This window comes from Tamandua tetradactyla, chromosome 1, assembly GCF_023851605.1.
Source record: "Tamandua tetradactyla isolate mTamTet1 chromosome 1, mTamTet1.pri, whole genome shotgun sequence".
Classification (NCBI taxonomy): Eukaryota; Metazoa; Chordata; class Mammalia; order Pilosa; family Myrmecophagidae; genus Tamandua; species Tamandua tetradactyla.
The window spans coordinates 44335272-44352498 of NC_135327.1; the positions used below are offsets into that span (position 1 = coordinate 44335272).

The following is a 17227-nucleotide window of genomic DNA, read 5'->3' on the forward strand; positions in this document are numbered from 1 at the left end:
GTGTTGGAGCAGATGACATCAAGTAGAACCTAAAACCTTGAAGGTATTGGGAATTGGTGAAGATCAGTAGATGTTGCAGGGAGGAGGGGTTGAAGGATAGGGTCTGAAGGCATGAGCTTCCCAGCCAAGGGGATTTTGAAGAGACAGAGAAGCAGTGACTTAGAAGTTGGGTTGAAAAACAAAGAAATACCTCAATCCCATCTCCCAGCACAGTGACATGACAAGTGGAGGTAAAAGGTGGAGAAAACTGCCCCACACCCCACACACCTGAATGCTGTCACGTGCTCCCAGTCCCGGCGCTCCAGGTGCCCCCACCCCACCAGCCCCCAGTGCACGTACCTGCCCCACACCACCACCCCACCAGGCCTCAGTGCATGTACCTGCCCCACTCCTTTAGTTAGCTGTAGGGAAGTGGTTCCTCAGAAGTCAGCCAGCTTTCAGGGAGAGCAAAGATGAAGAGAGTGTTCTGAAAGAGTTTGGGATCTAGAGGATTTTGCTGATAAATGACCACTAGTTTCAGAGTTTTTCAGTGGAAGGATTTCAGGAGAAAGAATGAGAACCAGCGGATATTAGAACCTGAGGAATGAGGGGAACCTAGGCTTCCTGTGGTAACTGACATTGATGGGGTATAACTGTGGAATCCAAAGTGCCCAGGACAGGATAGTCTTGCCCTGACATCTGCCTCTTAGTAGTCCCAGGTCAGGGTTATAATATACACTAACATGGTTCCACTAAGTTTCTGGGCTGTCCTGGCAAGAAGTCAGCATCATGCCATGCAAGAAAGCGAGAAGGCCCCCTACCATCCCAGTCCTAGTTCTCTCTTTGATGGCTGATTTTTGTGCAGTCAAGGCAGTAGATTGTTGTGTGCTCTAGCCCTAAAGAAGTCCTCACACCCGCTCTGCCTTGCTCATGGCACTTCTGTGGAGTCTGCTGAGGAGGAGAGAACTGGAGAGAAAGCACCCCCTTGTGGAGGTTCCAGGAACAGTGATTCCAAGGTTGGAGTGACTTACCTACTAGCTTTAAAAATTCAGCACACCTGCAGAGCACCTGAACTTTTGTTTACCTAATGATTTTCTGTGAATTCACTCACTTTTTTTTCATAAGTATATTTTATAAAGGGAACTCCTGAAGGAGAAGTTTACCACAGTTAAATAGTTATTATTAAAGAATGAATATAGGTCCCATGGAAAAGTTGGAGAAGGGACAGGAGGGCCACTGAGTCAGCAATTCAGGAGTGTGGCTGACCTGGGAGAACTTCTGCACCACATGTGGCAGCCCTGGCTGCAAAGTCTGAGGAACTGAGAGGCAGAAAGCTGGAGCTTGGTGCGGAGGCGCCGGAGCCTGTGGGAGTGCACAGACAGGAGCACGGGACTAGGAAGTAAGCCAGGCTGCATTTCTTGGGCGCACTACCCTCACCAGCACAGCCCTGTGACTGGCAACTACCCCATACCCCACACACCTGAATGCTGTCACCTGCTCCCATTCCCGGTGCTCCAGGTTTCCCCACCCCACCAACCCCCAGTGCACATACCTGCCCCACATCCCCACCCCACCAGGCCACAGTGCACGTACCTGCCCCACACCCCCACCCCAAGTGCAGCCCAACCCACCTCTCTTGCACCCTTCCCAAGCACTATCTCCCCCTCCCTGTTCCCTCAGGCTGTTGCCAGCACGTAAAGATTGCAGGCGCTAACCTCCATACCTAGGCTATCCCTGCACCCCACCCATAGTGTCATACAGCCTTACCCCACCCTCCCTGAGCACAGTTCATCTGTTTATGTCACTCCCAGGCCCATGCATGTGTAAATCAATCAAGATATAATCAATCAAGATATAATCCGATGAAGCAGTGAAAGATCACTAAGCATATCCTAATGCAGACAGATATAGCCCTCCCTAATGACCAAATTAAAATACCAGAAGAGGCAGACATTGGAACAACTAATCAAAGATGTTCATACAACTCTACTTAATAAAATAAGTGGGATAGCAGATGACATAAAGGAGATCAAGAAGGCAGTAGAGAGCACAAAGAGGAATTTGAAAGAATAAATAGAAAAATAGTGGAAATCACAGAGATTAAAGACTCCGTTGACCAAAGAAAAAAGATACTAAAGGCACACAACACCAGATTTGAAGAGACAGAAGAAAGAATAAGTTATATTGAGGACAGGATAATTGACTTTGAAGACTCAAAAGAGCAAATGGCAAAAAAGATGGAAAAAATTGAATGGGAACTCAGGGAAATGATAGACAAAACAAAGTGCACAAATATAAGAATCATTGGTGTCCCAGAAAGAGAAGAGAGGAGTAAAGGGCTAGGAAGAGTAATTGAGGACATAATGGGGAAAAACTTCCCAACCCTCATAAAGGACATAAATATTCAAATCAAAGAAGCCTGAAGAACTCCAAACAGAATAAATCCAAATAGGCCTTCCCCAAGACATACTAATAAATCTGTCAAATGTTTAAGAGAAGCAGAAAATCCTGAAAGTGGCAAAAGAAAATCAATCTATTACATACAAAGGAAATCAAATAAGACTGAGTTCAGACTATCCAGCTAGCACCCTGGATGTGAGAAGGCAATGGTATGATATATTCAAGATCCTGAAAAAAAAAAAAGACTTCCAGCCAAGAATTCTGTACCCAGCCAAATTGTCCTTCAAAATTGAGGGAGAGATTAAAGTTTTCCCAGAAAATGAAGTCCTGAAAGAATTTGTCAAGAAGAGACCAGCCCTACAAGAAATACTAAAAGGAGTACTGCCAGCTGAAAAAAAAAAAAAAAAAAAAAAGAAGAAGAGGGAGGTCTGGAGGGGGGCACAAAATTGAAGGATGCAAATTGATTGAAAGTGTGAAAGAGTGGGAAAAGATTTTCTGTGTGTTCTAGTTTGCTAGCTGCTGGAATGTAACACACCAGAGATTGATTGGCTTTTAATAAAAGGGGATTTATTTTGTTAGTTCTTCAGAGGAAAGGCAGCTAACTTTCCACTGAGGTTCTTTCTTACATGGGAAGGCACAGGATGGTCTCTGCTGGCCTTCTGTCCAGGCCTCTAGGTTCCAAAAACTTCCCCCGGGGTGATTTCTTTCTGCATCTCCAAAGGCCTGGGCTGAGCTGTGAGTGCTGAGATGAGTTATGCTGAGCTGCTTCGGCTGTGCTACATTGAACTCTCTCATTTAAGCACCAGCCAATTAAATCAAACATCATTCATTGCAGCAAGCGTACCTCCTAGCCGACTGCAGATGTAGTGAGCAACAGATGAGGTTCACGTACCATTGGCTCATGTCCACAGCAACAGAACTAGGCACGTTCACCTGGCAAAGGTGACAACTGAACCTAGCTACCACACCATGCAAGTTGTAACCAAAAGAAAGCAGGATATACTAATATCAGACAAAATACACTTTAAATGTAAAGACATCGTAAGAGACAAAGAAGGACACTATATGCTACTCACCCAGAAGATATAACAATCATAAATGTTTACGCTCCCAATCAAGGAGCGCCAAAGTACATGAGACAGACATTGACAAAATTGAAGGGAGCGATAGATTTTTCAACAATAATAGTAGGAGACTTCAATACACCATTCTCCTCTATAGGTAGAAGAACCAGACAGAAGATCAACAAGGAAATAGAGAAGGTAAATAACTTGATAAATGAATTAGACCTAACAGACCTATAAAGGTCATTGCACCCCAAAGCACAAGGTTATACATTCTTCTGTACTGCTCATGGAACAATCTCCAGGATAGATCATATATTGGGGCACAAAAAAGGTCTTTATAAATTTTTAAATGTTGAAATTATTCAGAGCACTTTCACTGATCACAGTGGGATGGAGCTGGATCTCAATAATCACCAAAGAACAAGAACATTCACAAATATATGGAGATTAAATAACACACTCATAAGCAACCAGTGCATCAAACGAGAAATTGCTAGAGAAATCAGGAGCTATCTGGAGATGAATGAAAATGAGAATACAACTTATCAGAACTTATGGGATGCACCAAAGGCTGTGCTGAGAGGAAAATTTATTGCCTTAAATGCCTATGTTAAAAAACAAGAAATAACTAAAATTGAACTTAACAGCCAACCTGGAGGAACTTGAGAAAGAACAAAAACTAACTCCAAAGCAAATAGGGAAAAAAATAATGAAAATTAAAGCAAAAATAAGTGAATGGGAGAACAAAAGAACAATAGAAAGAATCAATAAAACCAAAAATTGGTTCTTTGAGAACATCAATAAAATTGATGGGCCACTAGCAGGACTGACAAGGAAAAAAAAGAGAGAGGATGCAAATAAACAAAATCAGAATGAGAAGGGGTGCATTACCACAGACCCTGAAGAAATCATAAGAGGATACCATGAACAACTAACTATACACCAACAAACTAGGCAACTTAGATGAAATGGACAAATTCCTGGAGACACACAAACAAGCTACACTGACTCAGGAGGAAATAGAAGATCTCAACAAACCAATCACAGATAAAGAGATTGTCAGTCATCCAAAATCTTCCTAGAAAAAAAAGCCTAGGGCTAAATGACTTCACAGGAGAATTTTATGAAATATTCCAGAAAGAACTAACAGCAATCCTGCTCAAACTTTTCCAAAAAAAATTGAGCAAAAAGAAACTCTGCCTAGCTCATTTTGTGAAACTAATATTATTTTAATACCAAAACCATGTAAAGCTGTTATAAGAAAGGAAAACTACAGGCCAGTCTCCCTGATGAACATAGATACAAAAATTCTCAATAAAATATTAGCAAATCTAATCCAACAGCACATTAAAAGAATTATATACCATGACCAAAAGGGGTTTATACCAGGAATGCAAGGATGGTTCAACATAGGAACTTCAGTTAATGTAATACAGCACATTAACAAATCAGAAGGGAAAAATCACATGATCATCTCTATTGATGCTGAAAAAGCATTTGACAAAAGTCACCATCGTTTTCTGATAAAAACATTCCAAAAGATAGGAATCAAAGGTAACTACTTCAGTGTGATAAAGGGAATATATGAAAAACCAATAGCCAGCATTGCACTCAATGGAGAAAGACTGAAAGTCTTCCCCTAAGATCAGGTACAAGACAAGGATTCACACTGTCACCACTATTATTCAGCTTTGTACTAGAAGTTCTAACTAGAGCAATCGGGGAAAACAAAGAAATAAAGGCCTCCAAATTGGATAGGAAGAGATAAACTGTCATTATTTGCAGATGATATGATTTTATACTTGGAAGATCCTGAGAAATCTACAGCAAAGTTACTTGAGCTAATAAACAAATTCAGCAAAGTGGTGGAATATAAAATTAATGTGCAAAAATCAGTAACATTTCTATACACAAGCAATGACCTAGCTAGGGAGTCAGTTAAAGAAAAAATTCCATTCAAAATAGCAACTAAAAGAATCAAATACTTAGGAATGAACTTACCTAGGGGCATAAAATGACTTGTACACAGAAAAGTATATAACATTGCTAAAAGAAGTCAAAGGAGATCTAAATAGGGGGAAAGACATTCCCTACTCATGGATAGGAAGGCTAAATATAGTTAAAATGTCAGTTCTCCCCAGATTGATCTACAGATTCAACACAGTACCAATCAAAATTCCAACAGCCTACTTTGAAGATTTGGAAAAGCTAATTACCAAATTCATTTGGAAGGGAAGGAAGCCCCAAATAGCTAAAAGCATCCCCCAAAAGAAGAACGAAGTGGGATGGTTAACACTCCCTGACTTTAAAACCTATTATAAAGTCACAGTGGTCAAAACAGCATGGTACTGGCACAAAGACAGAAGCATTGACCAATGGAATCAAATCGAGAGTGCAGAAAAAGACCACCAAATTTATGGTCAACTGATTTTTGCCAAGGCCCCCAATCCTCTTAACTAGGGCAAAATAGTCTTTTCAATAATTGGGCATGGAAGAACTGGATATCAATAGCCAAGAGAATGAAAGAGGACCGCTGTCTTACACCCTATACAAAAATTAACTCAACATGGATGAAACACCTAAATATAAGAACTAGCACCATAAAGCTTCTAAAAGAAAATGTAAGAAAACATCTTCAAGACCTATTAGTAGGAGGTAGGTTCCTAAACTTTACACCCAAAGCACGAGCAACAAAAGAAAAAAAAAGATAAATGGGAACTCCTCAAAATCAAATGCTTCTGCACTTTGTCAAAAGGGTGAAGAGGCAGCCAACTCAATGGGAGAGAATATTTAGAAATTACATATCAGACAAAGGTTTGATTTCCTGTATATGCAGAGAAATTGTACAACTCAACAACAAAAGAGCAAACAATCCAATTACAAAATGGGCCAAAAATATGAATAGGCATTTTTCTGAAGAGCAAATACAGATGGCTCAAAAGAATATGAAGAAATGCTCATTTTCACTGGCTATAAGTGAAATGCAGATCAAGACCACAATGAGATACCACTTCACACCTATAAGAATAATTGCTATTAAACAAACAGGAAACTATAAATGTTGGAGAGGATATGGAGAAGCTGGAACACTCATGCACTGCTAGTGGGAACGTATAATGGTGCAGCCACTATAAAAGTCTGTTTGGTGGTTCCTTAAGAAACTAAATATCGAGTTGCCCTATGACCCAGCAATAGCACTACTAGGTATATACCCAGAAGAGCTGAAACAAATGACACAGACATTTGCACGCCGATGTTAATAGCAGCATTATTCACAATCGCCAGAAAATGGAAACAAGCCAGATGCCCATCAACAGAAGAGTGGATCAACAAAATGTGGTATATGCATACAATGGAGTATCATGCAGCAGTAAGACAAAATGACGTCCTGAAGCACATGACAAGATGGATGAACCTTGAGGACATAATGCTGAGTGAAATTAGCCAGACACAAAAAGGTAGAGACTGTATGATTCCACTTTTATGACCAGCATAAAGGTATAATCAGAGGCTTATAATACAGAATATAGGGGACTTAGAGATACATAAAAGCTAGAATTGGGTAAACTGATAGCTAAGAAGGTTGAATCCCAAGAGGATTTGGGGGCCAGTGTAAGGGAATAGATAGGAGTGCAGGTGATTCTGTAGTGGGTTTAGAAGTAATATTACTATATTGAAGATGAATAAGATTGAAAAGAGTTTTATAGACCTACGTGTCCCACTGATGCGCACTAGAAATATAAATGAGTTCTCATAAGAATTACTTCAAAAATATGATTCTCGTATAAAGTGTTTAAGTCCATGGTACAGGGGGAAAACTGCTATTGCATGCTGTGACCTATGTTCAAAAGGAAACCATCAGCACTACCACAACAACAGCAGAGGTAAATAATGGGGTGAGGAACAAGAGTTAAGAGGAGGTTTAGATTTCCTATTTGTGAGGGTTTGTTTATTGGTTTTCTGTCTCTTGGGAGCAATGAAATTATCTAAAATTGAGAGTGTTGGTGTAATGTGGACTTTGGGCCCACTACATGGTGCCCAATGACTGCAGGAGGCTGAAGGATGCACTGGCAGAGAAGTAGATTGGCAAATGATAGTGTGTACTTATGAACAAATGTTGTGCTACTACAAAAAGGAAGACTATGGTGAGGCATGCAATGACGTGAATGAACATGTGGGACATTTGGTGAGACAAAATAAGCCAGAAACAAAAAAAACAACAAATGGTATGGTCACCTTTAGAAAATGCTCATAAGAAAACAGGGGCCTAGACTGTAAGCTTGTAGAGCAGACACATTAAGTCGCTATGATTGTTATTTCTGGATTTTGAGAGGCTGTTTTATATATATAACCTGATATTTAGAGATAAGAACGAAGCCAAACAGATTGGGGTTAAAGTAATTCAGAACATAAGGGTAAGGAAGACAGTGTCTATATTTTGAACCACATATACTCTTTGAGACCAGTGGAAGAAAGGTTTATTTGATCTGGAACTGAAATTTTCTATAGTACATAATCTGATTCAACCTCAACTGAAACACAGGAAGCAGAGAATAAGAAAGAGGTCCTTTATTTTTTGTTGTAATGCCTGGAAACATCCTGGAGTGTATTAGGCAGATTATCAGAAAGTATTGGCAGAGTCTCCTGAGGTAGGGGAGAAAGACTATGGAACAATTAAATTTTACCATCAGGGAATCTCCTGATACTATCTCAAACTTTAGGGATACCCAAGTCAGTGGGCCATGTCCTTGATCATGAGGCTTACTCTTATGAAGCTTATGTAGGTAGTGGAGAAGCTTAGACTACCTGTAGGCATGCCTAAGAGTTACTTCTGGAGGACCTCTGTTGTTGCTCAGATGTGGCCTCAGTCTCTAATCCTAATTCTTCAAGTGAAATTAATTTCCCTTCCCCCTACGTGGGACATGACGTCCAGGAGTGAGAGTCTCCCTGACCATATGGGAGATGACTCCCGGGGATGACTCCAGACCTGACACCATGGGATCAACAATTATATCCTGACCAAAAGGGGGAAAAGAAATGTAATTAATAAAGTATCAGTGGTAGAGAGACTTCAGATAGAGTCAAGAGGCTACTCTGGAGGTTGCTCTTATGCAAGCTTCAGTTAGACTTTGCTACCTATCATACTGCCAACCCCCAAGCAGGACCATGCCACCCAATCTAAAGAACACCTAGGGCTGTATATAAGATTCCACAAGAGTTCCATGCACTGGAGTAACTTTCCAGAAACCCACAACCTCCAGATAGGTCCCTGGTCCAGATAAATCCTGAAACCTAGCCCAGCCTCTCCAGAACATCAGTTAGTTCCCCCTCCCTACCCCATATTAGTGACACACCCTTCCAATATCAAAAGAATTAGGATTGTCAAAGTCCAAACAACCCCAAAGAGAGGTATGGAAAGATCAAGGTGATGGTGGAGTTATACATAGAAAATAGGACTTAACAAATGAATATGAGTGTTGAATCATTGAATTGAAACCTCTTTTAGTGTCCAGTATTTTAGAGCAGCTCGAAGTAAAACCCTAAAATTGTGAGATTGTAACCCATGTCAAAATCTGAAATATGCTCTACAACTAATTGTGGTGCTGTACTTGGAAATTTATAGCGTTTTTGTATATATGTTATTGTCCACAAAAAAAGAAGGAAAAAATTTGATTGTGATTATAAGAAAATATTTAAGCCCTCTAGCCTCCTATATTCTGGAGCAGCTAGAAGGAAAAATATGAGAGCATTGTATGGTAGCCCATGACAAACTCTGGATCTATTCTGTAACCACTTTTTGAAGAGTGCTTTGGAAGCTATTGCAGTTTTATTTCTTTGCTTTGTATATATGTTATAGTATACAATAAAAAAAAGTGAAAGAAAATGAGTATCAGACCAGAATGAGTAAAATTAAAAATGTACATCCTTGTACACCCCCAAATCATTTCACTTGTCTCCTTGGAAAATGAGCAGTCTAGAAAATGGCTGGGGTTCCATGAGAATTGGAGATGATAATTTGAGACTTAATAGTCTACAAATGGCAATTGGAAGTAGGTTAGATTGGGAGGAGTTAGCCTGCACTTTTGGCGCTGTTGTAAAAGCTGGTGGGGTCTACCAGTGTCTCCTTGCCACGGGTACATGAATATGATGTGAGCTGATATACGCTGATATTTCTACCCCTTCAGCCCATCCAACAGGAACGGATTAATAATTCTTCATCTGAAAAAAGCAAAATAAATTGTTATTTTTTACTAATAATCATTGAGACAAAGTAAGTTTCTTTTTCTCTACTCTGTCCTTCTTCCCCTCTTCATTCTGTTCTTTTTTTCCTTCTTCTTCCTCTTCTCCTCCTGTTTCTTTGTTGCTTTTCCTTCTGTCTTTTTCTTTCCTTTTTGTCCATGGTGGCAGCATCTGGTGACCTACATGTGACATTTTATAAAGGAACGTTGTAACTGAAAATTTTAATTTTCAGTATGTAAAAATGTAAATTCCGTGGGATTTCTTGTAAGTAGATTTGGGACCCAAAGATGCATGCTCAATCAAGTAGAGTGCACTTATTGTTTATAAGTCTTATTTATGCAGCTCGATTAGTATTTTCAGTTCTGAAGAAATTTTACGTGCTAATTACTTTTTGTTTTGTTTTTTTTCAAATACTTTTCGTTGTGAAATATATCTACAAAAAAACAATAAATTTCAAAGTACACTGTAGCAAGGAGTTATAGAATAGATTTCAAAGTTTGCTTTTGGATACAGTTTCACAATTTCAGGTTTTTGCTTCTAGCTGATCAAAGACACTGGAGACTAAAAGAAATATCAGTATAATGATTCAGCAGTCAATCTTATTTGTTAAATACTATTTTCTGTGTTATAGCTCCTTCTTCTCCCTTGATCCTTCTACAGATCTTTAGGGGCATTTGAGCTATGTCCATTTTAACTTTTTCACGTTAGAAAAGGATGTTGACAATATGGGATGGGGGACGGAACTAGTTGATGTTCTTGGTGTGGCTCCACACTCTGAGTTTCTGAACTTATCTGACCTAGGAACCATCTGGAGGTTGTAGGTTTCTGGAAAGGAATCTTAGTGTGTGAAACTTTGTAGAATCGCATATAGAGCCCTGGGTGTTCTTTAGGATTAACAGGATACTGTTGGTTGTGGTTTGCAGACCGTGGTAATTAGCAATATCTAGCTACAGCTTGCATAAGAGTAGCCTCTAGAATAGCCTCTTGACTCTATTTGAAGTCTCTTAGTGACTGATACCTTTTCTTTGTCCCTTTTGGTCAGGAGGGCGTTGTCAATTCCATGGTGCCTGTGTGAGTCTCATCCCTGAGAGTCATGTCCCACGTTGTTGTCTTAAACTTATAAAGACCTGTTTTTTACCCCAGCACGTGATCTATCCTGGAGAACATTCCATGAGCACTAGGGAAAAATATATATTCTGGGTGTAACGATCTATATATGTCTGTTAGTTCTAATTCATTTATCAAATTGTTTAAGTTCTCTATTTACTTGTTGATCCTCTGCCTAGTTGTTCTATCTAGAGAGGAGAGTGGTATATTGAACTCTCCCACTGTTATTATTGAAATGTCTGTTGCTTCCTTCAGTTTTGCCAATGTTTACTTCATGTGCTTTGGAACTCCTTGAATAGGAATATAAATATTTATGATTGTTATTTCTTCTTGGTGAATTGTCCATTTTATTAATATGTACTGTCCTTCCTTGTCTTTTATGATGTCTTTAATTTCAAGTCCATTTTGTCTGTATTAGTATAACTATACTATACTACTTTCTTTTGGTTACGACTTGAATGGAATGTTTTCTCTATTCTTTTATTTTTAATCTATTTGTATCCTTGGGTTTAAAATGAATCTCTTCTAAGCAGCATATAGATGGATCATATTTCTTAATGCATTCTGCCAATCTGTGTCTTTTAATTAGTGAGTTTAGTCCATTAACATTCAAAATTATTGTAAAGGTATTTATTGAACCTACCATCTCATGTTTTTTTGTTTGTTTGTTTTGCCACATCTGTATATTCTTTTCACTCCCTCTCTTTTTATCTTTTAAGTTACCCTTACTGGTACTCTTCAGTTCTATGTCCTCCTCCCAACCTCTCTCTCTCTCCTGCCTTTTTTTTTTTCTTTTTTTTCAGCTGTCAGAACTTCCTTTACTATTTCTTTCAGGACAGGTCTCTGGTTGACACATTTTCTCAGCCTTCGTTTGTCTGTGGAAATTTTAATTTCTCCCTTACTTTTTAAGGTCACCTTAGCTGGATAATGAATTCTTGGCTGGAAGTCTTTCTCTTTCAGAATCTTAAATATAATAGACCATTGCCTTCTCACCTCCACAGTGCCTATTGAGTCATCCAAACTCAGTCTTACGTGGTTTCCCATATATGTGGTGAATCACTTATCTCTTGCTGCTTTCATGACTTTCTACCTCAACATTTTATAGACTGATTTGTATGTGTTTTGGAGTAGGCTTGTTTGGATTTATTCTATTTGGGGATCGTTGGGTTTCTTTTATTTGCATATTTATGTCTTTTGTAAGGGTTGGAAAATTTTCTCCTATTATCTCCTCAGCTAAACTTCCTAGCCCTTTACACTTCTCTTCTCCTTCTGTGACACCAGTGATTCTTACATCTCTACACTTTGTGTTGTCCGTCTGTTCCCCTGAGATCCAATTCAGATTTTTCTCTTTCTTGTCATCGCTCTTCTGTGCATTCGAATTCAATTGCCCTGCTTCTAGTTCACTTAATCTTTGTTCTGCCTCTTCAAAACCGCTGCTGTGTGTCTGTAGTATATTTTTAATTTGGTCTATAGTATCTTTCATCTCTGTGAGATCTGCTAGTTTTCTATTTATTCTTTCAAATTCTTTTTTATCCTCTTCTAGTGTCTTCTTGGTCTTAAGTCATTAGCCAACCCATTGAATTTATTTAGGAGGTTTGCATAACATCTTTGATTGGTTGTTTCAAATTCCCTGTCTCCTTCAGTGTTTTAATTTGGTCATTTGGCTGGGCCATATCTGCCCACATTTTATACTTTGTGGTTTTTTGGTCGACTTTGAGACATTTGATTATCTTGATAGGGTTATTTTGAAAGTTGATTTACCTCAGTCACCTAAGATTTTGTATTTGCTTGGATTTGCATTGAATGTCTCCCTTTGCACTTGGTTCATCAGTAATTCCCTGCCAAACCAAGGGCAGGACCTCACACAGAGGATGGGATTCTACTTGAGGTTTAGCAGATAGGCAGTTTGCCAGACTGCACTTACCGTTTCTTCCCAGCAGATGGCGGCCTTGTGCCTCGTCTTCCCTTCCCTCCACCTTTATCTGACTACCGCAGCTGGGTGATCTGGATGGAGACCTGCTGCAATTCCAGCCATGTCCACTGGTCCCCATGTGTGCTAAAAGCCACCAACCCTGGTTGGCACTGTACACCTCAGCACCAATTCTGCTTTTGGACTCTTGGAATGATCTTGGACTTTGGAACTGGGTATTCTAGCTCCTGAGGTGTGGGACAGGGCTATGGGGTGGGGTGCAGGGTGGGAGCAGCGTGACTTGCTTCCTGTCTATCCATGCACTCCTACGGCCTCCTGGCCTCCGTATGGAAAGGGGAGCAATGGGCTCTGTGTACTAGCTGGATGGTCTCTGTGTTCAGGGAAAGCAAGTTTGCTGCCTTCCAGGTTCCCGAAGGGAGCTCCCAGTTGTGGAGCTGAGGAGGCTGATCTCCCAGGCTAGCTACAAGGGCAGGCACTTTCCTGGGCACCACCTCTTGTCCCTGGTTGAGTTATGACCCAGCACACTCACCCAATTTCCCAAGTCCTCTGCTTTTTCATCCAGGACCTCCCTATATAGTACAGAAAACCCTCTCAGGTCACTCGTACCCTGGAGGTACTGTCCCAGTCATTTTTCTGTCACTTTTTTAGCTGTTTATTGGAGCAGGGGTGAACTCAGCCTGTCCTATTCTGCCATCTTCCCTAATCACTTTTTCTTTTTTTTTTTTTCTGCGTGGACAGGCACCAGGAATCGAACCTGGCTCTCCCGCATGGCAGGCGAGAACTCTGCCTGCTGAGCCACTGTGGCTGCCCCCTAATCACCTAATCACTTTTTAAATTTAATTTTTAAGTTATCTTATTAAAAAAAAATTAATCACTTGTTCTTTCTTCAATTTGCTGGACTAATAGATAACCGTCCTAGACGAGACCTGGACGATATTCAGGCGTTACAGTCGTTTTCGAGAAATGCATAAAACACTGAAGTTAAAATATGCAGAGGTAAGTTATGAATTAATTATCTCCCAATAAGAATATTTACTTTATGAAGTAAATTAGCTGATAGCAGATCAACATCTCTCTCACTCCCTTACTCTCGGTCTTTGTTTTTTGCTCGTAAAAGTGTTACTAAGTTTATTTGAGTTAACGCATCCACCAAAGATAGCTTCTTAATTTTTGTCCTTTGTTCCATTTCTATTCTATAGAATTAAACATTTTTTTAGAACATATGAAAGTAATCTGTAGCAGTAAATAAACTCTATCATTTTCTTAAATTGTGTGATAAATTTAAAATAAATGTTTTAATCAATTTATGACTTCTCAACTGTGAATGAGAGCTATTAAAATTAAATAGTAATAAATTGCTCATTTAAGATTTGCCTTTCTTCTCTTAAAAAAAACAACAATAATACTTAGACTACCATTTAATGAAAAGTCATGTCATGAAAAGTATTTTGCCATCAGATAGGAGGGGGTTAGATAGAAAGTATGGAATTATCTGGAAGCAAGGAGGCATTTCTTGCATTAAATCAGGTATCTAGTGTGTATTGATACATTAACAGTCATTTCTCTTATGGACAAAGACTAGCGTTTAAAATATGTTTAAGCAAGTAAAGAATACCTTGAATGAATGTGTATGTTCCAAGTAAATGTATTATTATTGTTATTATTATTATTTTACTTCAGTTAAAGGAAGCCTAGTATGGACACAGCTCTTTGATGATTTTGGTTTGAATCATAGCAAATCAATCCACAGTCACTGTCTAATTATTGGCCTGTCTGCTTTCGCTGACTATTACTTTTCAGTACTGTTTTTATAGTTTCCTATGACTTCCAAAAAAAAAAAAATCTTAGGAAGAAACCTGTCCCTAATTTGGTTCCTATTAAGTAGACTGTTTATTTAACATTCCTAGGCTTTCTGCCCTTTCTTGTCAGATACATGCTATAGAGAGCAATACCTTTTCGTAAATGAAACGATTTCTTATGTGTCGAAGAGTCTGAGTTCAGGTGAAATTAAGCTATCTCTGAAATTGTGACATTAAGTTTTTGTTTATAATATCCCATTAAAAATGAAAGCTTCATATGTGAATTTTTGCTTAGCATTCCCAAGAGACTTCTGCTCCGGACGTAACTGCACATAGGTCAAGTTACTTCCTGCAATTTACACTCAGGTATCAAATCAATACTGACAAAAATGTACAAGTATTATGTATATATTAAATGTGTGGAGCAGTTTATTTTTAAAGGGAGTTTTGTAGCTTATTAATTGCTTGGTTATAAGTTATGACATCCATATTTAATAATTTACAGATTTTGCATATTGTATTAACATCATTGAATTCCCACAATAATAGATGGAAAAAGCAATTTGCTTAAATTAGGATACAAACTTTACCAAGATACACACACACATACATATACATGTATATTATATTTGTATATATGCACATGTATACATAAAAAATATATATGTTTACCACATACGTAAACATACATCATTACATCCCATGATTGTATTTATTTCATATTGATTGTTTTATTCATTAAAATGCCATTCTGTGTAGGCACATTTTCTAGATTCCATTAACACATTAGTGGACAAGAACAAAAGTCTCTTCTTTTTTATATTTTAAATTGTTATGGGAGAACCAGACAATAAACAAAGAAAAAAAGGTAACTAACACTTAAGGAGTAAACATGCCATGTGGCACATGTTATTTAAAGCAAATTACATGACTTATAGATGAAAAATATCAGTAAAGAGCAGTGAGACAGAGGGTGGCAGGCACTTTGTTATATGGTAGTTTTGGGGTAGGGCTGTCTGCCAAGATGGCATTTTAGCTGAAATTTGAGGTGAAGGATATTTAAGAGAGTCTGCAAAGAGTCAATGCACAGCTCTAATTAGTGTTTTTAAAGAAAATGCCAGAACCAGTCTTTATAGATATATAGAATATTTACCTGAGGTTGAGAATTATGTGAACCTATAAATCAAAGGGGCCACCCAGTACCAGGCAAAATGAATGAGCAGAGATCATCACACATGTAAAAATCTCAAACTTCAAAGTGGTAAAGTTTCGAAACATGTTGCACCTTAGGACTATCACCCCTTTTATCCAGTTAAAAGGAGATAAGTAATAAAATGAAGACATACATGAATAATAATAATGATAATAGGCTCAGAATATGGGAGAAAATACCCCTATGTAAACTGTGGGCAGTGGTTAATAGTACTACTTGAATAATCTCTTGTCAGTTTTAACAAATGTAACTATTTTTATGAAATAGAATTATTTTTAAAATGTGCTGTCATCAATTGTAATAAATTTTGCTTACCAATGCAAATGTTGCTGGTGGGAAAACCTGTATTTTATGCATGATTGTTCTTCACAACTTCTCTAGTAAAAAAAATGTTGCAAATAATTGTGACTCAGATAAAGAAAACCAAGCTGGCTTCACTTATTCATCTGTCACTGTTTCCTGAATCTTTATTAAACAACTGTGCTGTGAATAGACAGGTTTGAACAAGACAGCTACATTCCCATCTCTTGTGAAGCAAGAGAAAAAGCAATAAGCAAAGAAAACAGATAAGCTAATTCAGAAAATGTTAAGTGCTACAGAGAAAGTAAAACAAGACAGTGTGATAGTGTGGCAGGAGGAGTGTAATGTAGTCTGCTTTTGCTGTTGCAGACAGGGAAAGCTGTTCTGAAAGAATGATACTTTGAGATCTGAATATTGAGAAGGACCCAGTCATGAAAACCTAGAGGTGAGCACATTTTAGGTAGAGGAAACAGCAAATGCAAAGGCCCTTGGGTTGGATCGAGCCTGAGAGACTGTAACAACAAAAAAGGTCTGTAAAATATCCCAAGACTGGTAGGAATGAGGGCAGAGAGTTCAGGAGGGACTGATCATGTAGAACCTTGACATTTATTTTTAGTGCAGTGGAAAGGAAACAAAATGGTCCAGTTTAATTTTTAAAAGGTCATTTGATGGCTGTATAGAGACTGGATTGTTGGGGCGGTGGAGAGCTCAAATCCCAAATTCTGTTTTAGGAATATTAAATTTGAGGCTATTAAAGACCCAGTTGTAAATGTCACAAAGAAAGTAGGATATAAGCCTAGAGCTTAAGGAAGAGAGATATTAAGAACCTTCTTTTAGAAAAAAGGTCATTGTTTGGATCAACAGTAGTTAAAAAATTTCACTTTACTGCTGTTTCAATTTCTGGCTAAGTTTCAGTGTTGAGACTATTATGTTTATTGATAACTGCTGCTCACAGGAGCCCTTTTCCTGAAGTCAGGGTCACGATGTAGATGTTGGTCGAGAATGAAAATTGCCTTTCCTTGTTGAATGTACTTTGTGAAGTATAATTTCCTTTTCATAAGGATGAAGAAATATTAGTCATGAAAGAAAACTGACAGATGTGTGTATGCACATATTTGAAGATGAGGAGTGTGATGAAGCCATGTGGTAAACTCCCAAGACAGAGATGGCATGATCAAAGGGAGGCAGTACA

At 38.6% G+C, this 17227-nt stretch overlaps 1 protein-coding gene across 5 annotated transcripts in view; it reads left to right on the top strand.

Moving 5' to 3' along the window:
* KIF16B (kinesin family member 16B) overlaps nt 1–17227 on the top strand; it is a 370689-nt gene that overhangs the window by 270388 nt on the left and 83074 nt on the right. For all 5 annotated transcript variants that reach the window (XM_077115078.1, XM_077115089.1, XM_077115081.1 and 2 more), the window contains one exon: nt 13630–13719. In XM_077115078.1, coding sequence (XP_076971193.1) covers nt 13630–13719 — 90 coding nt within the window. The remainder of the gene's footprint in view (nt 1–13629; nt 13720–17227) is intronic.